At 42.4% G+C, this 27,538-nt stretch overlaps 1 protein-coding gene across 2 annotated transcripts in view; it reads left to right on the forward strand.

Moving 5' to 3' along the window:
* MAPKAP1 (MAPK associated protein 1) overlaps positions 1–27,538 on the forward strand; it is a 238,225-nt gene that overhangs the window by 153,930 nt on the left and 56,757 nt on the right. The window contains exon 9 of one of the 2 annotated variants that reach the window (XM_061199926.1): positions 23,083–23,190. The exons of the other annotated variant lie outside the window; for it this stretch is intronic. Coding sequence (XP_061055909.1) covers positions 23,083–23,190 — 108 coding nt within the window. The remainder of the gene's footprint in view (positions 1–23,082; positions 23,191–27,538) is intronic. 2 annotated transcript variants of the gene reach the window in all.

Below are 27,538 nucleotides of genomic sequence, written 5' to 3' on the forward strand. Positions count from 1 at the left end.
ATGTTTAATTAGCTGAAGTCTGAGTGGATAAATCGGGAGAGGACTGCCTATGTGGACAGATGCCTTTTTCCTTCATCTCTCATTTAACTGTTGTGGGGGTTTTTTTGTCCTTACTGTTTTCTCTTTGAAGACAACATCCTCAGAAATGCGGGGCGTGTGGAAGGGAGGGTAGAGAGAAAGTAACCTGTGGTTACATTTACTGAATAGTTATTATATTCAAGAATTTTTGTATTTAATCTTTACAGAAACCTTGTGAGATGGGCATTATCTCTTTTCTGTGGTCGAGAAAACTGAAGCTGTGTGCGTATATGTTGTGTATGTGTATGTGTACATACCTGTGTGTGTTACTAATGAGTAATGTAGATGAGATATGAACCTAGATCCCTTAATTCTTGAGCCCATTTTTTCCCCCATGTACCACAGCTTCCCCACTTAAAATGTAATGCAGATGAGAGAACTTTTTGGAGTAAAGGTAATAGTCTGTATCTTGACAGGAGCTGATGTCACAGGTATATGCATTTTCCAGAACTATCAAATGGTACTTGTAAGATGTGTGCGTATCATTGTATGTAAATTTTACCAAAATATGAAAAAAGATTCTTAAACAAATGTTGAGCACCAGTTACTGTTATGCACACTGAAGTGTTCAGGGGTGAATGTACTGACACCTGCCCCTTACTCTGAAATACATTTTTTTAAAAAAAAGATGGACTGATGGGTAGATACGTGATAAAGCAAATATAGTAAATGTTAATAGTAGGATCTAGGTGGTGGTTACATGGATTTTCAGTGTACATTTCTTTCAACTTTTTTGTGGTTTAAAAATGTTCATAATAAAATAGGAAAGAACTCATTAAAATTACAAATATATAATTTAAATTCTGCTCATATTAATATAAATTTCTGAACTTACAAATATATGTCCTTATGGCATAGAAAACACTAATCTTCGTTTTGTAGGATGTTTTATCTTTCATTACTTCATATGTTAAATATCTTTGAGATCACAGTTTCTTCCATTGACCTCTGGTTTTAAGTAGCATGTGGAGTTATGAATATAATAATTGTTACCACTTACTGAATATTCAAAATTTGCTAGGCAATCGGCAAAACACTTTTTAAAAAATTATCTCAATTAACCTTAAAACAACTATTTGAATTGGGTGTTATTTTTGTTTTATAAAGGAGAAAACTAAAGCTCAGAGAAGTTGCAGGACTTGTCCAAGGTCATAAGTAAGCTGGGAGCTGGGACTTAAACCCAAGTCTATACTCCTAACCACTGTGCTGTACTTCTTCCCATTGGCAAAGGTTACAGGGTCCACAGCTCAGTGGAGACAAGTATGCTTTTCTCCCTAGAGAGACGAGTGCACCTACTTCAGCTGGATGTGGCAGCGTGATTCGATGGAAAGGGCACATAGACTTTGGAACCAGACCAGCCCAAGTCCCCACCCCAGCTGTACCTTTCACACAAGCTGTGAAGTTAGCAAGTGAAACCTTTCTAACTTCAGTTACCTTTTCTGTCAATAGGGATACTACTACCTACCTTGCAAGGTTGTTTTTTTGACTAAATACATGTAAAACACTCAATCAGTACTCAGTACTCAGTGAGTATCAGCTGCCTTTATCCCTATCGCCACTTCCACACTAGGCGTACTGTAAAACCTGGCTTTTTAGGATTTATTTCCTTTCCTACCCATATGACTTGGCCTTTGCCTGTACTTTTTGTTTTCCAGTGAATTAAGTCTATAGAAAGCTTATACCCTGTGATAGAACCAGTCTTTGAATTTGTTTGGATATGGATCTGCTGGAAGCACCCTTTACATTGAACAAGGAGAAAACTAGATCCAGAGAGTCAACTAATTATTTTTGACTAACAAAACCCAAACCATGTATCTAGGGGTGGGTTAATGATCACAGGGCTTATTCATCATATAGCTTATATCAGCAAATTTAATTTACTATGACAAAGATTCTAGAGACAAAGTGAACAAACTATAATCGCCTGTAACAAACATGTTTACAAGTGATTTTTACAAGCGTTTGTATTAACAGTGAGTAGCTCACAGAGCCTGTTGCTTCTTTTCAGAAAACATTTAAAAGAGGAAATAGAATTAAATACCAATATGATTTTTGAGTGAATGATTACAGACAGAGAGGTTTGGGGTGCTGCCTCCGCCCCTTGATTCTCTCCACCAAGAGTCTTGATCTCCCCCAGAGGAAGTAGAAGACCCTCTTTCTTCAGGCAGGCCATTAGTGTGTTCATCCTGTTAGTAGCTGTGAGGAAAACTCTTCCTCTGCCAGGACTGAGTTTAGACATTTTCCGTGAAAAACCATCACTTGAGAACAGTTACCCCACCACAGAAGGCTTCTCCAAGACCAGCCAGGGACCTGAGACACCTACTCCTTTCTCACTGCTTTCCGAGGCCTGGCAGTGGAGCTGGTCTTTCCCCATAAGCAATTTAAAAGGCAGTGTTAAGAATTTCAGTAACTGCTTTCCATAATGAGCTTTTCCTTTTTGAGTACGTCACAAATACCGGACTTTCTGCAACAGCTCTAAATGCGTTAAGAAAAAAGAAAAATCATCTTCAGTGAGGGCATTTCTTTTTCTGCCTTACAATGACAGTAATGCCCAGAGACAAAGATGACTTAAAATCAGAAGACATTGGAGTGGCAGTGGAGGCAGGGCTGGGGAGGACGTATTGGCGCCTCCTTCGCTCGTTACCTAGCTCCTGATCACAGCAGGCCAGTCGGCAAGATGCGTAGACTCGACTGTGCCAGCGAACCAGTTTTTTCAAATAGAAAGCCAGTGAGATGTGATTAAAACCCAACTGCTGCAAAAGATACAAGGTGGTCTGTTGGAACTCCTCAGTCTTCCCCCAAACTGTCACCACATAATCATAGAAATACCGAATCATAACTCCCGCCTTCCCCCACCCTTTGTTTGTGGCACACTGCATTTAATAGAACAACGTGAATTACGATGAAGTTAAGACGAAGTGTGATTTAAGTCTGAAAAATCCCGAGGGTCCTGCAGACCTCTCGAGCACAGTGTGTTCAGCACCAGACTCATCACTCAGTAAATGTTTATGGAATCTCTACTGTGTTGCAGGCAGTGGTGAAGAATGACCAGGCCTGTTCCTAGAGAGCTCTCACCCCAGTGGGGAGATGGCCAATAAAAAGTAAGCAAGCCAACAAGATGCATTTGATAGGGAATCTTACTTCCAGCTTTTAGTCTGTCCTTTTTCTGACAAAAAGGACCCAGTTTTGTGAATTGAAGGGAGTTCGTCTCACCCCCAGCACGGGGCATTACCTCAGTCTTTCCACTTCAGCAGGTCGTTTCCATGCATCTCCTAATTGGCTAACAACACCGCTTCCTGGTGCAGGGAGAAGTGGACAGGGCAACAAGAGCTGGGTGAATTCATGAACACTGAGTGACTCCATCCAGGACCACAGTGGAAATTAAGAGGCACAGGCCATGTCTCAGCCTTGGAAGCTAGAGAGAACGCTGTCCCTCAGCCACTCGGCCTAGTGTCAGAGGTGCCATGGGCCTCTCCCCAGTAAGTTCCTAATACGTCGGTCTCGCCAGATGTTGGTGAGTCCCTTACTAAGGCAAAGGAAGAGAACCCTCCTTTCCTTTGGGAGACAGCTTAGGATAGGGGTGGCGAGCTTTCATTTGAGTAAAAGGAAAGCCCTTCGTGGAGAAAAATGGGTTCCTTTTGGTTTACCAGCCCCGGACCTGACCAGCACCATAGCTGGCCCGGAGTTGGTGGCTAACACATTTTGTGGAATGAACTAAGGAGAAGTAGCGAAAGCCAGTCTGCAGCCTACAGCTGCTTCACTCCCTCCAGCCCGGGCCCAAGGCTGCCCACTTTCTATTTGGGAATGGATTCACTGCACTTTGATTATTGGAGGTCAGACTTCCTTAGAGAATCAGATCATCGAATGAAAATGTAAATATCATAAAAATGAAATGCAATGCAGATCATTCGAAATTAGTGTTGCCTCCCGGGTTCCCTTACTAACATGGGTCTCTAATGAGTGCGTTGGGAGCCAGAGGAGTATACCCGAAACAGACATTTAAGTATTGATAATCAAGTAAGGGTGCCCTGTGGGAGGAAGCTACTGCCCACACTGTATTACAGGAAAGAAAGAAAGAAAGGAAGGGAGGGAGGGAGGGAGGGAGGGAGGGAGGGAGGGAGGAAAGGAGGAAGAAAGACACTTTCTAAAGAGGGGTGGGAGAGGAGAGGAGAGGGAGAGCGAGCACACGTTAAATCCTCACCTTATGTAGCGGCAGTTAATACTGTCTGATATTTATAATAACATTAGAAACAGCTGAATAGGAATGCTAATAAAGAATGTGGAAGTGAGGACCAGAAGAAACAGCCCAAAAAGTTTAAACTAACTACCAGTAAGGAAGGACTCGGGGATGGGCAGGGAATTAACTGGTTTTTATTATAGGACTTATATTGTAACTATAAAACTGTAGATACAGGTTACTTTGATAAGAGTAAGAATAGTTTTTAAAATTTATAAACAGAAGACAGCTTACTTTCAAATTCTAGAGCTTAGAAAGCTTTCTCTTTCTTCCCTTTACCTACATGGACTTTCTCTATTTGGAAACTTCCTTTCTCCTAAAAGCCACAATCCATTTCATTGTATTGGATGTCAGTTTTCTATGAGAACATCGTTATTAAATATTTGCTTCCCCTTATAAACATTTCCAAACCTTTTAAGACCAAAATGTTATATGAGTATAACCGTTATATTGTGATTTTGCCGACATTTTGTCTCTGTGACCTGTATTTTCCATAGGTGAAAACACAAGCTATTAGCTGAGTACACTGTCCCATTCTAAGGATGACTAGTATCTCAGATATAAATGAAAACAGCTGCTTTTCCATAACATTAGAGTCCCAAACAGCTGTCACATGTACATTTTGACACTTTTTTTCTTTTCTTTTTTTAAACTGAGACAAAAATTAGTTTACTGAATCTACTAATCTGGTTAAGTGTATCATCTAACTTCTGTGGAGAGGTGGAAAAGAGGTCGTAGAAAAGCCCATTGAGCTAGAATGTAGCTGTCCCAGAAGGCTCGAACTTACTTAAAATGAAAACCCTGTAATGAGACCCTTCTTCTGTGCCAGGTCCATAAGGGCCTGGGGGGGCCGCCGCTCCACTGCTGCCTTTGCCCGTGAGCTGGAGCCTCGGCTGACAGCCATTGTTCTCTCTCCAGCTGAAGAGATTGTGGAGTGCCACCCCGTTGTCTCCCAAAAGCCTGAAGCAGTGCTCTCTCCTCCTCTGCAGCCCTTGGAGGATTTATTTCAGGGTATGGCTGTTGTAGAACACAGGAGCAGGCTTCCTTTATTGGCTTAAAGCTGGCCCTATCACTACTAGTTGGGTGACCGTGGTCATGTCATTCTCCCATTCTGAGTTCCTTTGCTTTAGTTTGCTCTTCAATAAAATAGGTCACAACTAGATCACAGGCTGCTGGTTGGTAGTCTTAACTGAAGCTTAATACCTGGGTTCTAGAAACACCTCCCTGGTTCCACTCTTGCTCCTGTTACTCTTTCTAGCTCTTTGGTGAGTTTCTTAGCTTGTTTGAACTTCATTTTCCTCATCTATAAATGAGAATAATAATAGTATCTTCTTCATGGCATTGTTGTGAGAATTAGATCGAGATCCATGTCAAACACCAAGCACTTAGCTGTTATTATTTTATTACTCAGTTAATATTAGTCCTGTCCCCTCCCTTCAATTTCACTGTTATGAGACCCAGTCATACTCAGAATTTTGTAATATAACGCTTTTTTTTATGTGTATGACTGCTTTGAGTCCTGGTTCAGCAGAGACTCTAGCTGCTAAAGAACCAGCTCAAATTTAGTCCACATTAGGTATGGCCCAGAATGTGTGCATCTGTCTGCCCAGCTGCTCATTTGAGCTTTTCCAGGGGTCTGAGGCCCCTTTTTTTTTTTTTTTTTCTTTTTTTTTTTTTTTTTTAAAACATCTTTATTGAAGTATAATTGCCTTACAATGGTGTGCTAGCCTCTGCCTTACAACAAAGTGAATCAGCCACACACATACATATGTTCCCATATTGAGGCCCCTTGTCAGAGAAGCAAAGCATCAGTGAGAACATAGGCATGCACATGTAGGAATGACCTAGCATTCCTCTGGAGCGCTTTGCATCTGGGTCTGGATAGGCATAAGGGTTAAAATCTGGAGAAACTTTTGTCATAAATTTTGTCTTCAGCAGGACTTCCCAGGGAACATCTGACTTGATCAGAGAGGAATTGCTGATTGGCCTCAGAGTCAGCTGAAGGAGACAGGAGCTGCAGTGGAAGCTGCTGGATTTACTGTTATTAGCAAGGCAAATGGAAAGCCAGCAGGGCAGCCCAGCTCCAAGATAACAGATCTAACAAAAGGGAAAACTCCCAGAAAGGAAAATGGCTGGCAGCCACGACTCCTCTACCTCCTCTACTGCCATTGCATTTGCCTTTTTGTTTTGTGTGTTTTAGCACAAGGAGAAGCATATTTTAATATCTTAGGTTACAAGTCACAATTGGCTTTGAGGATGTATAATTCAGCTTCTTACCTGTTTGACGGCTTCAGAGTTGACATGGTAAAGTGTGCAAAATTGTATTAATATAGTAATAAATAGTTACCATTTATTGAGCACTTACTATGTGCCAGGCTAAGTGCTTTACATACATTATTATCTCATTTAATCTATAAAACAACTTCATGAGTTAGTAATTATCATTATCTCCAATTTAGAGATAAAGAAACAGTGCCTAGAGCACTTGAGTAATTTCCCAAGGTCTTTTTTCTTTAAGATTTATTTTTTTTATCAAGGTAACATTGGTTTATAACATTATATAAGTTTGTGTACAACATTATATTTCTACTTCCGTATACACTACAGCAAGCTCCCCACCAGAAATTTAGTTTCCATTCATCACCATACAGTTGACCCTCTTTACCTGTTTCACCCTCTGCACCCCCTTTCCCCTCTGGTAACTCCTTTTCTGTTCTCTGTATCTGTGTTTTTGTTTGGTTTGTTCATTTATTTTATTATTCTGTTTGTTTGTTTTTAAATTCCATGTATGAGTGAAATCGTACGGTATTTGTCTTTCTCCGTCTGACTTATTTCACATAGCATGATACCCTCAAGGTCCATCCATGTTGTTGCAAAAGGCAAGGTTTCATCTTTTTTATGGCTGAGTAGTATTCCATTGGGTATTTATATATCCCAAGATCTTAAAGCTTGGTGGAGCTGGGATTTGAACCCCACCATTAAGGTCCTACCAATCCAGTGGAAGGTATTGAGGCAAGAGCCCACTTGGGTATTATGGAGCCAGACAGGGTACTAGCAATAAGAAAAATGCTTAACTAAGGCTTGTGTCCTGACTTGAAGCACAGCCCTAGTTGGTACAGTGGTGGTTAGAAGGAAGGTGGACAGGCAGAGAGGAGCTGGGTTGGCAGGTGGAACCGATCTCTGAAGGGTCTGACTCCCCAAAACAGGGAGCAGGGCAGATGGGCAGTCCATACCCAAGGACCACAAAGACTGAGGAGGAACTGCAGGCAGCAAGGACCAGAGAAGGAGACGATGCTCTCAGCGTCCAGGGACAGCAGTACAGAGCCGTGTCCTGAGAGGTCAAGTCACAGAGGCAACAAGTGAGCAAAATTCCTGTTGTCAGAATTGCCTCTAGGAAAACAAATTCTTAAAAATGCCTGTTAGAGGCCAACGTGCTGTGATTTTTCTCATTAAATCCAACACAGCTAGCTTTTTTCACTAGCATTAGAACAGATGAAAACTAAAAGTACATATATATAAATACTAAAATCAAACTTGGCACAGAAAGATGCTCACACTGTAAGAGGAACTGGAAAACTGAGACACCACCATCCACCTGGTTAATTCAGTTAGTCATTCATCACACATTTACCAAGTCTCGTAGTTGCAAAGATGAATAAGACTGTTGCCTCACACTCACTCTTCTGGGCCTCATTGAGTCACGGCAAGTGGAATTCTCCAAACTATTTCAGGTGTTGTCTTGGTCACGTCTCCACCTCTTTTCCCCCTTTTTTTTATCAAGCACATGTGGTTGAATTCAGATAAATTAATGTGTAATTTATGAACAAGGAAATCCAGGCAGGTGGGAGGCATCTGGGCGAGCAGGATTTTCAGAGAGACACACTGAGAACCTAGCAGGACACCAGGCCTGGGGGCAGGGTCCTGGGCAGTACTGGGCCAGGATCAAGGGCAGTTACCTGAATGAGACAGGAAGGCCAAGGCTAGAGTAAAAGAAAGGAAGCCTTGACTTTGGTTGGCCTGGAATTGCAGAAATCCTCTTGCACTGGAGCAGAGCCCACAGGTGAGAGGAATGTTAGGTGGTACAACTTTTTGCCCATTGTGGAGGCCAGATTAGACTTGGGGAATAACCGTAGAGGAGAGATGTGGATTTGACAGACTGGAGGAGCAGGCGGTGTGGGCACAGGGAACGCACAGCGGTGACGTGGAGGTGGGAGACCATGGAGTGTGTGCACCAAATAGTGAGGAGACCAGTTTGGCTGGATCACAGAGGACATAGAGGAACAGGAAAGTAAGATGGATAGACTGTTTGGAGAGCAGGGTGAGGAGTTGGCCGTGGGGAGCTTGTAAAAGGATTGGAAGCCCGGAAGTGATAACCTTCAGAGTTTGACTCCAGAGAGCACCCTCTGACAATAGGGTGGGGAATGGATGGCTGGAGGCCAGGAGGCAGGGTGGGAGATGTCACTGTGCACTGGGTGATAAGCATGCCAGGGGGGCTTGGTGAGTGGGTAGTGTCTGCAGAACTTGGGGGCTGACCTAATGTCAGCAACAAGGAGGAAGGCTGGATAAGAAGTACTCCAAACTTGGGAGGCCTTGTTCACTGTGCAGAATCCTCAAAGGCCAGAGTCAGTGTTACTCATCTTTGCATCTGTAGCATCTAGCTCAGGGTGTGGCACGTGGTAGGAGTTCAGTAGATGTTTGATGAACAACTGAGTTAATTCATTGGGACACTCGTGGTGTCATCACTGGAAACCCAGGTACAAGGAAAAGGTTTGAGAAGGGAAGGTTAACAAGTTTATAGTTGATTGTCCTATAAAATTAGAAGCAAAAAAGTGCTTGGAGTTCTTTCCCTTCCCACAAGGCAGGCTCAAGCCATTCACTGTCAGTGGTGCTTCCTTGGGGCGTTGGTGGAGGCCTGCTGTCCCGCCCAGGGCTAGAACCCCCTTCCACCAGGGCAGCTGGCACCAGCTTTGTTTACAGAATGCTGTCACTCCTGGGGCCTCCCTGCATCTGCTCATCAGCCTGTCAAGTACATACAACTATCATCCTCATTTTACAGAGGAGGAGACTGAGGTTCAGAGAGGCTATTATTTACCCAAGCCAGCCTCTGGCGTACGCAGATTTGAAGGGAAGCCTTCAGATTCCACTGTATCATAACAACGTCTGACGACTGAAAACAGTTGGCCCTAAGCTTGCTCTCCATTGACTCAGGTTGGAGTCCCTGCTTTATATAACTCAGAAAGGGCTGCGGACGAATGAAGTCTCCTTTTTGTTCGTTCCTTTTGTTTTCGTTCTCAGGTGCTTGTGACTAAATTCACTAATTTCGCTGCTGTCAAGGCTGTGTTAAGGAAAATGGGTTTGAACTGCTGTGGTTTTTGAGTACTGGACTGGATGTCAGAAACCTTTGCCATCACGGGAAATCCTGTCACTCTGGATTTACTGTCTGTTCCCCACAGCTGAATTCCTCAGCAGTGTGATTTAGCACCCTGGCTCCCCATCAACCAGTTGTGGCATTTATTTGAATGCATTACCCCACTGGTTTCCATAAACTCTTTTACAATTGTTTAAAATAAATGACTGTTTATTTCCACAAAAACCATCTGTATTTCTTTACTGAGCAACAGATAACTGTATGTAAAATTTGGTAATGTCACAGTGACTCAAGTTAAGAGAAACAGATTGGATTGAAAAATTGGATGCTAAGGGACAGTGTTAAAGATTTCCATTCTAACAAGTGATACCTGGATTTGAAGGAAGAAAAAAATATTTCTTTTTTACAAGTAATATCTGGACTCCTTTCTCCAAAGGGAAGCGCATCCACACCAGCTAGATGGCGACAGGTTATGGACTGCTAGCACTCCTCAGGGTGGTGAAGTGTCTGGCCCTTCCAGCACCCTCCCCGCCTGAGCTGGTGTAAGAGAGTCTCCCTTCCAGTGGCTTCCAGCCTTTTCCAAGTTCTGAAGTTTTAGGTTGCCCAGGCTTCACCTCTTCTCATTCTGATGTTAGTGTGTTCCGTGTAGGCTTCTGTGTCGCAGCTCAGATCACTCTGGTAGGAAGCATGTTAGGACAGGTCGCTGTGGCTGGAGAAGGCGGGCCTGGGTGAGGGAATGGCCTGATTGGGAGGCGGGACTGGCCCATGTCAGTGGGGGTCTTCCATTCTCCAGCCAGTGTCCAAAGCTTGATCCACACTAGCTCCACCCATCCCCAGGAAACCCAGTCAGATTTGGGGCACTATTGGGAGTCTCCGGACAGAGGGGACATTTGGAGTCAGACGGAGGTAGAGCTTAGGAGCAAGAGATGATCAGGAGGGTAGGCACGCAGGCTGGACTTCAGGCTAGTCACCAAATATTCACTAACGGCCCTTGTACCGTGGCCATCCTAGGAATGCAGGGATACGAAAATGTGCTCCCACCCTCAACTTGCATGCAGCAAGTACAAGAAACAGGCCCACGCAGGGCTCTTTTTAGTATGAGTGGCACAGAGAAGTCCCGAGGCAGTGGCACCTGAGCAGAGTTTTGACTCCTCAAGAAGAGAATGAGTGCTAGAAAACTGAAGTAGAGGGAAGATTATTCCAGACAGAGGGTTGAAATGACATAGTTTTGGAGGATATTTCTGGATTATTATGTCATTAGGTGGGAGGTGGAGAAGAGGGAGATGAGACCAATGTGGCAGACCTCTAGAGGTTCCAGCTCCCTTCTGGAGAACTAGAAGCACCCCCGCCCCCTCCCCTCCCCCTCCCCCTCCCTCTCCCCTCCCCCTCCCCCTCCCCCTCCCCCTCTCCCTCTCCTGCTTGGAAAGCAGAGACAGCAACCTAGACACATGACTTATTGGATCTTTGGAACAACTCTAAGAGGTAGGTTCTGTTATTATCCCTCTTTTACAGATGTGAAAGTAAGGCACAGAAAGGTTAAGTAAATTGCCCAGGGTCACACAACGAGTAAGTGGTAGAGCTGAGAATTCAGACCCAAGCAGTCTGGCTTATAACCCTTACACCATACCTTCTCAAATGTGGTGGGGTCAGCAGAGGTTGCAGAGGACTCCCTAGACACACATACACACAAACACACACACAATATTGAGCCTAGGGCAGGAATCATATCAGACCTTCTCCCAACCCCTGGGCTGCAGGGATGGACTGCTGACACACCACCTCTTGTCTCAAAGCCTGAATGGAGGAAGGCATCAGGACTGCCGTAGAGGGAGGTTGAGGAGGCCAGACAGAGACAGTATGGGATCACTCTTTGTTTTCCACAATACCATCCAGAATCCATGAGGAGGACCGGGCAGGCATAGCTGTCCAGACTGGGTGGGCAATCTGACCCTTGGTCTGTGGTCATTGGCTCTCTCTGTGAATGGCCTCTGGGCGCCAGCAGCCCAGCCTCAGATGCTCCAGTCATCTTCACCTTTGCTGCCCAGCTCCTTTGAGCAGCTCTGGAAACCTCTGTGGTCCACTCCGTGGCCTGACTTAGGACCACGGGAACTCCTAAACAGGCTCTCTGCCATTTTAGTCCCTGGCTCCCCAGCTGTTTAGGTGTCTCCCCAGCAGCCGCTGAGCCCACATGATCTGGGAGGAGGCTCCAGGGGCCACAGTCCCTAGTCTGATCCTGCTGGAATCATCTCTAAGATTGTTCAACCTCGTTTTTTAAAATTGGATTTTTAATGACAGTAGTAATGCTAATATATGCCCACTGTCAAAAAGCCAAACAAGATAGAAGTCTATAAAGTAAAAAAAAAAAGTAAAAGCCTTCACCTTTGCTACTGCTGCATCCTGCACCCAAGGTAATTCTAAGGTAACAGAATAACCGTGAGAACAGGTTGGTTCATATCCTTCCAGATTGTGTTTGTGTGTGTGTGTGTGTGTGTGTTTTCAACAAATGTACGTGCACACACAGATATAAATGCACATATATAGCTGGGGTATTACTTTATTAAAATGGAATATATACTATACATTCCATATCTTTTTAAATTTAATAATGTATCATAGAAATCTTCCCATGTCTTATTAACTTAGCTTAATTTTTTTAACAGCTCCATAGCATCCCAGTGTACAGATACACCATATTTATTTGATAGTTTCCTACTGGAGGATATTTAGATCGTGTGCACTTTTTAATATTGAAACAGTGCTGCAGTGAACATCTTTGAACATACATCATTGTGTGCTTGGAGTAATGTTTCTTAGGCTAGAGTCCTTCGTTGGTCAAGGTTGTTCAACTTTAAATGCCACCTTGTTGAAGTCATTCTATTTAACAGAGATTATTAAGCACGTACAAAGAATCTGTTGCTGTGCTGGAGCTCTGGGAGTAGAGTTAGGTTTTTTAAAAAGCCCCTCCACCCCTATCTTCAAAGAGTGCCCTGATTGGGAGGCGGGGGGAGAACAACGAAAAATAGACAGCAATGCTTCTAATCCAGCCTGCTCCGGGCACTGAGAGGAACACGGCCCGAAGGAGGTTGGGATGAAAGAGCTCTTAATTCTGACAGGGAGTCAGGCAGGGCTGCAGAGAGGAGGGAGATGCCCAAAGGTGTGCCTCCCGACTCCTCCCAGGAGCCCTTCTGCAAGGCTGGATGTTCAAGAAGAAATTTGTTCTAAAGAATTATGATGCTCCTGCATTTTCTTCTGCACAAAGAAGGAAATCTCAGCTGTACGCCCTTTCCTTTCCTCCTCTTGGCACTTTCTGATGGATGATTGGAAATGATGGCAATACATAAACTATTTTTCTTTTTATTTTATGACCTGGTAATAGCAGTAACATATTTCCAGTAAATGTTTTCTATCGCAATAAAAAAGTTGTAACAAGACTAGAAATGGGTATAGTTAAACCCTAAAGAAATCACACTTTCAGAACTGTGGATTGAGGCAGTAACTCTGTAAATCATTTAACTTAGAAAAAGGCCCCCTCTCCCCCCGACAAAATCAGGGCAAGCGGATGGCGTTCACTTGAAGTGCTCGGCAGATAGGTGCCCGCCATGGGGACTGAGGGGCTCTCAGTTTCAACCCCCTCATGTGACCAGCTACCCACCCTCTCTTCCTCCTAGTTTCCCACCCAACGTCTTCACTCCTTTCTGAACTGATAAATGATCTCAACCTTACAATTTTTTTTTTTAACCCAAAGATCAGGAAGATTATAGAATGCTCTTTCTGGAACACAGCATAGCGGTGTGGTTAAGAGCACAGGCAGTGGAATCACACACCTGGATTCTTCTCCTGGCCTCACTGTGGACACGTGACTTAGCCACAGTGTTTTTTCCTCCTCTGTAAAATGGGGATTAGATTAGGGCCTACCGCATTGTTCTATGATTCGGAAAGCTAATGCATGTAAAGGACATTGTTAAGGGCCAAGAAGTCCTCATGTCAGTCACTGTTGTTATTTTCTAAAAGGGCAAATTGATGATTTTGTTAAAATTTGCATAGTAGTATACAGCTGGCATTTATTGACTACTTACTATGTTCTAGGCATTGTGTTCTGCATAATCTTTGCAATTACTCCACGAAGGTTTAGATCAACTAACTTGCCCAGTGTCACAGAGCTTTTGTAAAAGAGCCAAGATTTTAACCCAAGTCTTTCTAACTCCAAAACCCACACTTTAACCACCACATGTCCACCTTCTAGGATTAGATACTCACAGCAGGAACAGAGATGGTTACACTTTTTGTCTGTTTTTGTTTTGAGCAGTGAGTTTCAGTTTTATTTGGGGACCTTACTCTCTCCCCTGGGAGACAGCCTCTCAGATAGTTCTGAGGAACTGCTCTGAAGAGGTACTGGAGGAGCCAGGATATATAGGAATTTTTTGGCTGGGAAATACAAGTAGTTGTGCAGACATCTTGGTAAAAGATTACTGCTAATCACAAAACCAGATATATCAAGATGGTTACACTTTGAATAGTTCTGCCTCACACCAGACATGTCCTCCTTTGGCTGGTAAAGATTGGAAGCTGATAATGCTGAGAGCCTGTGCTCTCAGAACTCCAGGGCCAGGCAGCAAAGAAAAGAAGCATTTCCTTTCCCTAATTGTAGGCAGAGCCGCCTGCTCCTCAGCTGATGCTTGTTTAGGCTCTGTTACTCCTAAGAGGATGAATGGCTGCCGCTTCTGTGTATCTGGTGTCCTTAAACGTGCTCTAAAAATTAGTCCTTTCCCAGCCTTTGTCTTTAATTTCTGATTCTAGCGGACACCTTCATTAATGGTCCGGTGCAAGCTTTCTGTCGACTTGAAGACTACTGTGTAAAAATGGTTTTGCTGTCCTATCAATAATGGTCATAATTTCCCCAATACTCTCATCAGCAGTGAATTGAGTCTTGCAGGAAAGAAATGGAAACCCCAGTGCGGTGGTTTTAAAGTGATTTGTCTTGCAGATGGCGTCCTATTTCAGTAAAATCAGGTCAGTGCAGCACTGCTGGGTCAGATGTAAGTCTGATACAAATTAGTTGGAGGAAATTGATCATTCCAACCTTAGGTTATTTTTAGCTTCTGTAGCTTTTTAATATCTTTTTCTTTGTTTACATTTGCTTTAATAAAGTTTAATCATCATTGTCTCCTCAGTTTCAACCAAGCCTTTGATAAAAGGAAAGAATGCTGTCTCCCAACCCCATAGAAGCAGCCTTCCCTTCACAGTTTTGGGGTTTGCTCCAGTTATAACATTGTTTAAACACATAAACCCACTCCTGCTGTCTTCTCCCGCAGGCCCCCTCTCTGGGGTTTGTTTATTGCACAAACTGGCCCCTTGACCAGTCTGTTCTTCATTGCTATTGAAAGTTAATGGGGGCAAAATTGCATTCCCAAACATTTGAACCTGAAGTGGCCAGGGCCGAACTTAGTTGATCTCTGGTGATCGGTTCAATTTAGTTACGATTTTTTGCCATTAGGCTGGGGCTGAATGATGGTGATTTGGTTGAGGCCAAATGTCTGAAGAAAATTGGCTCTCTGATAAGAGTGCTGTTATCAGAGGGGGCTACCTTCTCATTTACATTTAGATGAGTATTGATTATTTATTTACTCAGAGAAGTGAGATTCGTTCCAATCTTATCTTTCTCATCTCTGCTTGTCAGCAGAAAGAGAGAGAGAGCTCCTGACATCAGGCCAAGATAACAGCACTTTGTAGTAAAGATAAAAGTTGGAATGGGCCTTTTTCTAGTCTTGACTGAAAGGATAAGTTTTAAAAATTAGAACTGATGGGTCATGCTTTCAAAACCTTTCCTGAAGGTTTTGCAGTTTAACTAGGCGGGAGAATTGGTTTATTGGAACAGCCTTGGTCTTTTTCTTTTGTAATAGGAATGGTATTTAATTTGATTATATTTGGCTGTTTCACTGAGAGCAAATTATATATTGGCTTAGAGGAGGATAAAGTGTGACCTTATTGTCACGTCAGCTTGTTCTTTTTTATTATTTAAATTCCAAATTATCCAATCCAAGCCTGGGTGGGAGTATAAGCTACAGTGGTTATCACTTGAATATGATTCGGTGCTTGTATTAAGATCAAACAGAAAATGATTACAGTCACCCCTAGAGGAAGAGTTATCAGCGATGGAGCTGACACTAGATGCGAACATTTTAGGGTAGCTGATGTTAGGGCTGAGCTCTGATATTGACGGCGTCAGCTTGTCGGTGATGGCTTTGGCTCAGTGAGGGACTTGGGACTCAGTCGGCCCCTGCCATAGAGCAGACAAGGCTTGGTACGGCCTGCCGAGTGGGCCTCCCTGCCTCCAGTCTCCTCGAGCCCGTTGTTGGCAGTGCCGCCAGGAGAAGTGTACCAAAATATAAAGCTGTGTCACTCCCCTGCTCTGTGAGCATCTGTTGCTTATAAGAGAGAATCTAGACTTTGACCAACAGTCTGGACCAAGCATCCCAGCGCCAGCTTCCCCTTGAAACCCCACAGAGCCTATGCCCTTTCCACGTGGAGTTTCCCTTGGTCCACGTGGGCTCTTCAGTACCTCCTTGCCTTTGCACATTCTGTTCCCTCTATAGGAATGCACTACTTCCCCTGCCCTCTCCCGGCTCCCGGTCCTCCTTCAAGACTCCGTTTAGAGGTCTCCCCCTCAGAGAAGAAGTTCATTGTCCCCTCTTCTGTATTCCCACAGCGACTTATCCTTGCCTTGGGAAGAGCATTGACTGGGGCTCTTTGACAGTTTCATCTGCTCGTGTGTGTCTTGCCACCTCCCCCAGCCTGCTTGAGGTCAGGAATCATTGATTATTCATCTCTGTGTCTGGGACCTTGTTGATGCTCCTAAAATGTTTGTTAGATGAATGTATGGATGGCATCGTAACACCACAAATCTTGTGACATCTGTGCTGCCGTGGTTTGTTCAGTGGGTTCTGACATTTACTCACCGTTTTTAGACTGTATTCGTAGGACCAGAGAGACTAAGGAACTTTAGGAATCCTGCCTGCTGAACAAGTCTCCGATCTTAAATGCTGCTTGTAACTTAAAAGCAAGCTTGTTTAAATAGATCTGCACGCCCTCCTACCCCACACTCCTACCTTGGACACACGTGAGAAAGGGTACTGACATCTGCTCTGATGCCAGCGCTCCCTGCCACTGTGTGTCTTCCCTTAACGGGGCTGTTAGCCTCTGGTGACTCTGAGGTTGGGCATTCGCCTGAGCCTCACCACAGCGGTTCCTGCTCCAGCCTGCCCTCACGGTAACAGCAGCCATCACTGAGCTCATCTAATCCTCACAGCAGCCTTCTCAAGGAAGTTGTGTTATTCTCATTTTACAGATGAGAAAATACGCAGAGATTAAGTAACTTCCCCAGAATGCGTAGTGAGAGGGTGCAGACAGAGGAGTTTTCTACTCAAAACCCAGCTTTTCCTCTTATTTGCTCATGCTTAACTTTTTCTGGCTACAAGCAGCTCTTTCAGATTAAAGCAGCTCTTTAAGCTGGCGAATGGAAAACAGCTGACGTGAAGGTATATTCATGAAAGTGTTCAGCCTTTTCCTTTATCATTTTCCAGATAGGTGTCCTCCAACTTGTTCCCATGCTCAGCAATAATAATGATAGTTTAATTCGTTTATATCCCACTTCAATCCAAAAAGCAGTTGGAATACACTAATGGGATAAAAAATGCATGAATTGAAAAACTACTTGAAAGAAAATGGAAATAAAGGTCCAGAGGATTAACTGACACAGAAATGCGTGTCCAGTCATCACACATTTAGTGCTGAGCTTCCTCGTGGGCAAAGGAGAAAAGAAAACAGTATCAGTTACAAGATTTATGTTAAACAGTCCAAAGGTACAGAACAAGCTAGTTGCTCCGAGGAAGTACAGCTTTTCCAGATAGGGAGGTCTGAAGGAGGTTTCTCCCATGGGCCTTTAGAAATAAGATGCAGAGTGATAGGAGCGTATGGCTTCTCTCTCTTCAGGCTTTTGCCCTTCCTTCCCGTTAGATTTCAACTCTCAGCTGGCTCTCAGCTGTTAAGGAATGGCATGCCAAATGAAACATAAAAGTGTTTCAGTCAAGGATTAAAGAAAAGAGATCGAGGAAGCTGAACTGAGCATGTATCCACCATCCAACAGATACTACAGATTTTCTTTGAAACTTATGTGTTAAGATGTTTGCCTCGGGTTTACAAAATCCCATAAAAATCCTGCCTGGGTATTATAACTTGGAACCCTCCCAAAGTGCCCAGAGCAGTATTTTGTTCCTAGACCATTCGGTGACGTGGTTTTACTGCAATAAATACATCATCGGAATGCCCAAGCAGGTTTTCTCGTCGCTGCAGAGTAACTGCTTCCCAGAATCTTCCTTTTGTGTTCTCCTCTGCTGTGAAGGAGAGGGTGTGTAGCTCCATGTGCAGCTGTGACATTTTAAAAACTCTTTCCAAAGGGAGGATGTTGCCTTGAGAACTGTGTCCTATTTGGTGTGAAAGAGCCTCTTATATTTTTATATAATCATTTCTTTGGCAAAAGTATGTTAATAGAAACTGACCTCACAGCGTGTCTCTATAAAATGGCTTTTGGCTGCTGCTTTTTCTCTCCTCCTGTGTCAGCTGCCTGAAAATTAAATTAGCATTTGCTAGAAACTATTGTCTGATATATAGTAGGTCTGGGTTGTCATAGTCTTGATTATCATCAACAGACGTATATTAAGAACTTATAAGTGAGCCACTGCGGTATGTAATATGTAGACTGTAGGCCTGGGCAGTCCTAGGTATGAATCCTAGCTCCACCACTTCCTGTGAGACATTGAGCAAGTTATTTAGCCTCTGTTAGTCATGGTTTCTTCCTCTGTAAAATGGGATTCATACTCTTTACATCCTAAGATGACGAAGAGTAAATGAGACGATCTTTTTAAAAGGCCTAACGTAGTACCTGGCACATAGTAGGCCCTGCTCTGTTCTGTTATGATCTCTTATACAAGTCTGATGATATGGCTGATGATGATGATGATGGTGGCTGACACTTAAATAACACTATTAATGTTCTGATTGCTTTACAACTATTAACTTATTGAATCCTCAGACGGGCCTATAAACTAGGTGCTATTATTAGCCCCATTTTATAGATGAAACAGAGAGGTTAAGTAAGTTGGCCCAAAGTCATACAGCTAAGTTTCTCAGCCAGGACTAGACTGAGGCAATTTGGCCCCAAGTGCATACCCTTAATCATCAGGCTGTATTGCTTCTAATATATACCCTGCCTCTCATTACACAGTGTGACCTAAAGTTATCAATCTGGGCTTTTCAGGGGAAAACGTGCAAAATAGTCTTTCTCTGTGAAATATCTTATCCAGTGTTTGGGCAAGAATTAGGAGAGAAATTGAGATTTGCAATAGGCAGTTTTCTGTTTGGGTCTAGATCTCGAGTCTCATCTACAGCTTAACTACCCTGCCTTCCCCAAAGTTAAGACCCATCCGTCCTTTGCTAAGTTCAGCAGTGGGTTTCCACGTTGTTCCTTAGCTTTTATAGAAGACCATGGAGTACCGAGAGTGGAAGATGATGCTCAACATGTTCGTTACTTAAAAAACTGGGCATACATAGGAATATTCTGAAAGACGGGGAGAGAGTCTTCCTGGATGGATGGAAAGATAAGGTAATCCTGTCTTCATAAGGAACCAGGATACAGCCATAGCATGGGATATTTAGCATGTGTGGATTTCATTAAAATAAATTATTTCAGATCATTTATCATAGAAATGAATGTATAGAAACCACAAGTTAAGTAATTTAGAACCCAAATGAATCCATGAATCTACAAAAAATATATATACTTATGGTACAAACTATGGCTTTTTATAATTAGTCTGTAATTTACAGTTTGTAAAAGGAAGAAACCTTCAAAATACATAGGCTTTAGGGCCAAAGACCCTTGGGTTTCATTTCCCCCTCCTGCTTCCTACCTGTGTGATCTTAGGCTAGTTACTTCACCCTGCCAACCTTCAGGGTCCCAATCTGTCAAATGAGGATAATAATATCTGCCTCTAAGAGTTGCTGTGAGGATTCAGTAAGGTAACATATGCAGCATGCTTGCATATAATGGTCATGCAGTAATTGAGAGTCATCATAATATAATGAATATAATGAAGCCCAATAACACTAGGCTTCAAGGAGAAAGTCCTAAAGTTACTTTTGGGAAACAAACTACTGTAGTAGAAATATCTACATTGACATATACACACTGCCATATATAAAATAGATAATCAACAAGGATCTACTGTATAGCACAGGGAACTCTACTCAGTACTCTGTAATAACCTATATGGGAAAAGAATCTGAAAAAGAATAGACACATGTATATGTATAACTGAATCACTTTGCTGTACACCTGAAACTAACACAACATGTAAATCAACTATACTCAATATAAAATAAAATTAAAATAAGTAAATAAATAATATTATAGTCCCCCCCCAAAAAAAAGAAAAGAAAAGAAATATCTACAAAACCCAAGAAATAAGAAAGTGAACATGGAATGGTGGCATTTGTGGCTTAGAGAGTGATGCGGGGACTTGTGTTTAGGGATAAGGGGCCCTTCCTAGTACTCCCTGCCTCCTCTGGTTTCCCTCGTCCACGTCTCACAGACAGCTACAGAGACCAAAAGGAAAAAGTGTACAAAGGAGACCAGCCTGAAATACACCTTGATGTGGCCAGGCCTTGGCTCCCTGAATCAGGAAAGGGGTGGCTTGCTTACCATCCAGTTGTCAGGTAGGCGAACAGCTCTAGACGCCCAAAACCCTATATATACTGTGCCTAGAGAGGTTACAGGGTTACTTAAGATGAAAGTATTGATCTACCTAAACAGATGATGTCTAGTTTTGATTAAACTACTGCAAATGAAAGACCCATTGGAGATGCCACAGGGTGTGGTAATTACAGTATCCTCAGAAAAATGGCATAGTAAGAAATTGGAGGACTTGTAAGTATATACGATGTTTTAAAAATTATAGAAGTGAAAAAAAAGAGAGAGAGAGGGTTCCCTGGCGGTCCAGTAGTTACGACGCAGGCTTTCACTGCCGTGGACCCTGGTTTGATCCCTGGTCAGGAAACTAAGATCCCACAAGCCGCAGCACGGCTAAAGGGGAAAAAAAATTATAAAAGTAGCCTTTATTTAAGTAATTATAGGAAATTTGAAAAATACAGGAAAACACTAAGGAAAAATAAAAACATTCATTATCCCACTATCCAGTGTGACTACTATTCACATTCTGGAAATAAACTTCCAGTATGTACCCCACCCCCTGCCATGACTTTACATATATTTTTCATAATTACAATCATCTTACACATACTGTGTTATAATTTGCTATTTTCATAAAGTAGCATATTATAAACGTGTTCGATAAAATCCAATACTTTTGCAACATCATTTTTAATATCTCCATGGTATTTCACAATATTTTGTTTAACCAGTTTCCCTGTTGTTAGATCTGGGTTATTCCCCAATTTTGACTATCATAAAAAAATGAATTATTGTAGGTAAACTTTGTACCCAGATTTCACTGTAAAGTCATAGGAGTGGATATCAGTGCATATACACTATGTTGCTGGGAGATCTAGGGGTGGGACAGTTGGAGATGAACAGGCCAGTGTTTTAGAAAGCAGCTCTCTGGGTTCAGGGGTGGCTCTCTTCTCTCTAATGGGCTGCCCACAGCTGTGAAAGGTGGGTGTTAGGGAGGCGGGGGTGGGCAGAGCTGTGGGGGGAGAGATCATAGGAATCTCTCACCAGCTTGTTTTCTTAAAGTTCAGCTGGGCATGACTTTTCGGTGATTGCTTCCACCAGTGAATATGAAAGCATCCAGTGATGAGCAGCAAGCATGCTTGGTAATTGACAAATGTTGACACCGACAGGTGATGGGTAGTGGAGAATAAGAATTATCTGTATTTCCATAACTTTATTTGCTTAATATTTTCGAAATTAAAATTGAACTATGTATAATGTTGAACTACAATACCTTCTTGACCTGAATACAGTGTATTAGAGTTTATAAGAATTGTGTAGACTTCTGAGCATGTATTTCCTTAAATAGTTGTATGTGTCTTGAGCATTGTTAATTTAGTGAAGGTTTAAAACCTGTAAGTAGTATAAAAAGGACTGAATGTATGTAAGAACTCTGATAATTGGCAGAAATGCTAATGAAATACCAATTAGAGGAAAGATCAAATATACCATGAAACTGAACTGAAACTCTACAATGCTGCAGATGAACTAAGAACATGGGGGAGGAGAATGACTTGAGATGAGTGAAATGCCTCAGACTAATGAAAGAGAACTGTTGGATGTAAATAATCAACAAGTTGAGGACAGCTGAGGAACACATCTAAAAATACGTGTTTCACGTGGGAGCCCTGCAAGGCCTCTGATGCTTCCTCAGATCTCTCACACCTCTGCTGTCTGACCAAACACGCCTTTCATAGTCAAAATAATAAGACAGTTTCTTACACCTCTAATCTTTCAGTAACCATTAACAACAGGAGCAGTCTTTTGAATACGATCATTGGACCCGTTAGGTGTTATCTGAGAAGAACAAGATTGTCATTTGGCTTTACAAAGAAATACATGAATAAATGTATAAAATGCCCCAGTGTTTTAAGATCTGCCAGAATCCCTTTGTGATGCAGGGTAACTGATATTCCTGGTTTTCAGTATTATTGAACCTCTGCCTCTTGTGTTTTCATAAATATTTCAACAAAAACACGAATCAGCAGCCACTTGTCCTTCTGTCACCATAACCACAAAACCTGGAATTTATTTTTTAACCCCATCTACGTTTAAAATTTTCTTTTTGCATTTTTGGACTGTCGTTATATTCGAGTTCTAAACATACCTTATTCTTGCTTATAATTAATTATTCATTATCATATAATAATTATTAATAAATAATTTTGTAGGACTGCCTCCTATGAGGCAGGTACATTACTACGTAAGCATTTTTCCTGTAGCATCTCTAATCTTCACAATAATCCTTCAGGGTGTAAGTATTCCCACATTACATATTAGGAAACAGAGATTCAGAGAGGGTAGGGTACCTGCTCATATCTGGGAAACCATCGTAGCCACATTGTGATTCCAAGTCAGTCTGACTCAAAAGCTTTCTATCTCTCATCCTGTTTTGGGGAGAACTGAGCAAAAATAGACCTGATAATAGAACAGACAAATGTGTGAAGCCGTGTGGAAAAAAAAATCAAACTCTTCCCTCTTGGATCGCAAGACCCCAAACAGACTTCAGTGTTTTCCTAATGCTTTATCAGCTTTTCACTGGGGTGTGGTGTTTTTCCAATGTTAAATTCACTGTTTCAGACTGCCTCCCCTCCTCCTGCCCCTTTGATCTTCCAGGCCCTCAGTACCGCCTGGAGAAGCAGAGCGAGCCCAATGTCGCTGTGGACCTGGAGAGCACTTTGGAGAGCCAGAGCGCCTGGGAGTTCTGTCTGGTCCGCGAGAACAGTACGTTGGCCTCCTCGCTCCGTGCCTGCTTTGTCCGTTGCAACATGCTTAAAAGTCCTGTGTTTGGGAATACTCACTGGTCTGGCTGCCCTAGGCTGATTTGAGGTGACTTTGTTTTCCAAGGCAGACCTCAGCCTTCATGCCAGAATTGTATCCCAGAGTGAAATGATTGATTTCATGCTTTTTGGGAAACGGTCTGCATCCTGTTCAGCCCTCTGTGATTAATATTTATCCATTAAACTGTATCATCCTAAGTTAGGAACAGTCCTGGAAACAGTTTAGAAATATGAGGCCTTTTCTGTGGCAAAGGCTATATTGTATATAAAGCAACTGGCCCTGTCAGTATTACTGTTCAGTCATCAGGTTTTAGAAAATTCTGGCCATTTTCATACTCTTGGCCGGAGGCAATGTAGTGGTTCCTAGTGCTATGTAGAAAGCTTCTTTAAAAGTTCAGTTAATTTCTTTCATTCACTCTTTAGAGTTTCAGACTTATGAATTTTAGCCATTCCTCTCCTCTACACTCCCGTTGACTTAAGGGGCGAGTGACATGTGAAAACTGTGATCACTACAGCCAACTCTCCATCATTCCTGCTTCTGGGCTTTTACGCAGGCAGTTTCTTCTGTGTGGAACACTTTCCCCTACTCTGGTTAACTTTTTTATCCTTCTTCTCAATTTAAATGTCACCTTGATAGAGGCCACCTGTGATCTCCCTGTCCCCTCATTGCCTAAACCTGACCCGTTCCTCATTTGGGTCCCCTGTTATATTCCATCATAGAGCATACTACTTTTTTTTCATTGCATGTATTTCTGTTTATAATTATTTATTTTTCCCAATGATTGTTTGATGTCTATCTCTCACACTAGATTGTCAAGTCTTTGAGGGTATCCCATACCAGGTTGGCATTCATTAATTCAGCAAATATTCACTCATCACCCACTACGGGCCTTGTCCTACGTATAGGAACTCTGCAGTGGATTCTGTTTCAAAATGTTTCATGTTGACTCCATGTTATACGAATAAGATAAAATGTTATTTGTTAGGATCTTGGTATATATTTTGGAATATAACACACATGCAAAAAACTTACAGATAACAAAGCATCTAAAGTGAAATCTTTTAGCCTCTTTTCTCTCCCCTAATTCCTCTCCCGGAGACAACAGTTGTTCCCAGTGATTTTGGTGTCTTTCCAGGGATCATCTAAGCATATGCAAGCATATTCTGTATATGTACATGAATATACCCACACAAAGACATATATATAAACACACGTATTTCCCTCTTATTTTTTTTTTAATTAATTAATTTATTTTATTTATTTATTTTTGGCTGCGTTGGGTCTTCCTTGCTGCATGCGTGCTTTCTCTAGTTGCGGCAAGCGGGGGCTACTCTTCGTTGCAGTGCGTGGGCTTCTCATTGCGTTGGCTTCTCTTGTTGCAGAGCATGGGCTCTAGGCATGCGGGCTTCCATAGTTGTGGCTCGCGGGCTCTAGAGCGCAGGCTCAGTAGTTGTGGCGCACGGGCTTCATTGCTCCACGGCTTGTGGGAACTTCCCGGACCAGGGCTTGAACCCTTGTCCCCTGCATTGGCAGGCGGATTCTTAACCAGTGCGCCACCAGGGAAGCCCTTCCCTCCTTTTAAAAACAAAATGGTAGCAAACTGTCATCAGTGTTCTACATTTTTCTTTTATCATTGTAACAGTATGTCACATAGCGAGTACTCCATATTCTACATCAATCCATACGTTATTCCGTGTATAGATTTACCTCTTTCTTTTTTAACTGCTGCATAGTATTTCACAATATACTGTGATTCCAAATTAGATGTGTTTTGGGTTTGTTTGGGTTTCTTTTTCTTTTTTTTTTTTCTTTTAAGATAAGGTTCTTATACTAGGAAAGAGAAGCTATGAGGATTGGTGGATAAAGATTTGAAATCTGAGCTCTTGTTGTCACTCCACTTCTAAGTACGAGCATAGTCTTAATTAAGTTGTATGACCTCTGTCAGCCTCAGCATCCCCATCTTTTTTTTTTTTTTTTTTTTTTTTAAACATCTTTATTGAAGTATAATTGCTTTACAATGGTGTGCTAGCTTCTGCTTTACAACAAAGTGAATCAGTTACACATATACATATGTTGCCATATCTCTTCCCTCTTGCATCTCCCTCCCTCCCACCCTCCCTATCCCAGCATCCCCATCTTAAAGGATTTGCAAGATACTTTCAGTGCTTGCCTTGGAGTCAAAATCACTTTGTTAGTGAAAGAAGACCATACCAGCATTTACAAAGTGTGCCAGGCAGTCCATGGTTTGGAATCAATAGACTATTGTAACTAGTCTTTGTAAAGTGGAAGTAAATTATAAAAACAATTTATTCTTTTTCTAGAAAAGATTTTTTAAATTTTTTCAAATAGAAATTTCAATCAGGAACCCATATTGTTCCCCAGTAGCTACTTATTAAGAAGTTAGATTGAGACAAAGAAAAATATTTCAAAAACAGAATTTTTTTCACTTCTGTTGCTATATTTGATCAGCACAGGCTTGCTATCCTTAAAGCCATTTTAGAAGTGAACTAAATTATGAGCATCTATTATGCAGTGTTTAAGAGAATATGCAATCAAGCCAGACTGCCTCAGTTCACATTTTGGCCCTGCCACTTAACTGGCTGTGTGACCTTGGACAATTTACTTAACCTCTCGTAGGTAGTTAATTTGCCTTCGTAAGGCTGATAGGAGGATTAATAAGGCTCTTAGAAGAGTGCCTGGCACATAATAAACACTCAATAAATATTAACTGTAATTAATAAATAACAGAAGAGCAGCATTCTGTGGCTCACAGAGCAGCTGAGGCATGGATGTGGAGGTCTGGAGTCATAGAACTGTCAGGGCCCTCAAGGAGGTGTGTGGTGGGGAGGGAGTGATGCAGAATGGAGGGGAAAGGAGAGTGGGGGCCAGAGCAGATGTATAAGTCTGTGGCACAGGACCAGAGAACTTAGAGGCAGGGTACTTTCCAGAAAATGTGCTTTGGTGTCCCAGAAGAGGTGTACCTATAAGTAAAAGCATTTGATCGAGAAGACTGCCATAAGAGTAGGTATAAACCCTTCTGTTTTTTTTCCACAGGGGGACAGGGCATGGCTTTTTATACCAACCGCATCAAAGGATGTTTTTTTAATTATCCAGGCCTTCTATTGTAAGGGATCACGCTAGACATTTTGCTCTCTCGTGTAATTTTCACAAGCACCTTACAAGATACTATTCTAATTGTTGAGAGAGGTCGTGATTTGCCCAAAGTTAGCTAGTCAGTAAGTGATAGGACCAGAATTCTAAGTCAGCTATCTGACCGTGAAGCCCACCCTGAGATTGTTGATAAAACAACCTAAATTTTCAGTCCTAAGAAGGGTGATGACAGTTGTCTTCGTACACTAGGAGAGAGAAGCTTGCGAATGAAGCTAATATGATAAGAGTTTCTGCCTAGGGACTGAGAGGTAGCATTTGTGCTTGGATCTTGGCCTAAGTAAGAAAACGACAAGCCAAAGTCCTTGGGCTTTCCAGTTTGGACTCTAGTCTGATAATCTCCTACATCCTTCAGCCAACTGTCTGCTAGAAGCTGGAATCAGACCAGAAGGAAGCCTGAGTACATTATGGAGAGGATGTAACATTAGAAGACTTCCATTCTTGTCCAAGTGTCTATATAAATCCTGGCACCAAATTGAACCTCAATTTCGTTTTCTGCCAAATGTTGCCAGTGACCTTTTCCTTTACCCACTGATCATATGTGGGTAGCCCATCCAGAGCCTTAGAAGAAAGATGCAGCGTGAACCAACCTATCGTTTCCATAACTTTCAGAGAGAAACTTGGGAATTTCCCATCATCAGAGCTAAAATAGACCTGAAATTGAACCGGCTTTATGGAGTGCCACAAAGTGTCAGACGCTGTGTCTTACCTGTTTTATCAGTCACAAGTGTGCCCACATAGTAGTTCAGCATAGTGCTTAAAGCACAGTCTTTAGATGAGGCAGACCTTGGGTGGACACTGCAGCTCTGACATCGGACAAATCATGTCACCTCTCTGAGCCTCAGTTTCCTGTGTAAATGGAAGTGGTTGAATCTATTTCACAAGGTTGTTGTGAGGATTAAATGAGATAGAGGTGCTGTTGTTAATTAGGCTAGAGTGGCCATCATCTTTATTTTATAGAAGAAGAAACTGAGCCTTTAAGGCGGTGATTTGCTCATCATCCCATGAATAATAATTAGGGGGCCTAGAAGAATGTGTCTTCTGTCCATTAAGTCTAGTGAAAGAGCTGAATCTAATTACTTTGTTTCCTAAATAGAAGTTGCTATAGAAAGGGGATTCAGTT

This window comes from Eubalaena glacialis, chromosome 9 (genome assembly GCF_028564815.1).
Source record: "Eubalaena glacialis isolate mEubGla1 chromosome 9, mEubGla1.1.hap2.+ XY, whole genome shotgun sequence".
Lineage (NCBI taxonomy): Eukaryota > Metazoa > Chordata > Mammalia > Artiodactyla > Balaenidae > Eubalaena > Eubalaena glacialis.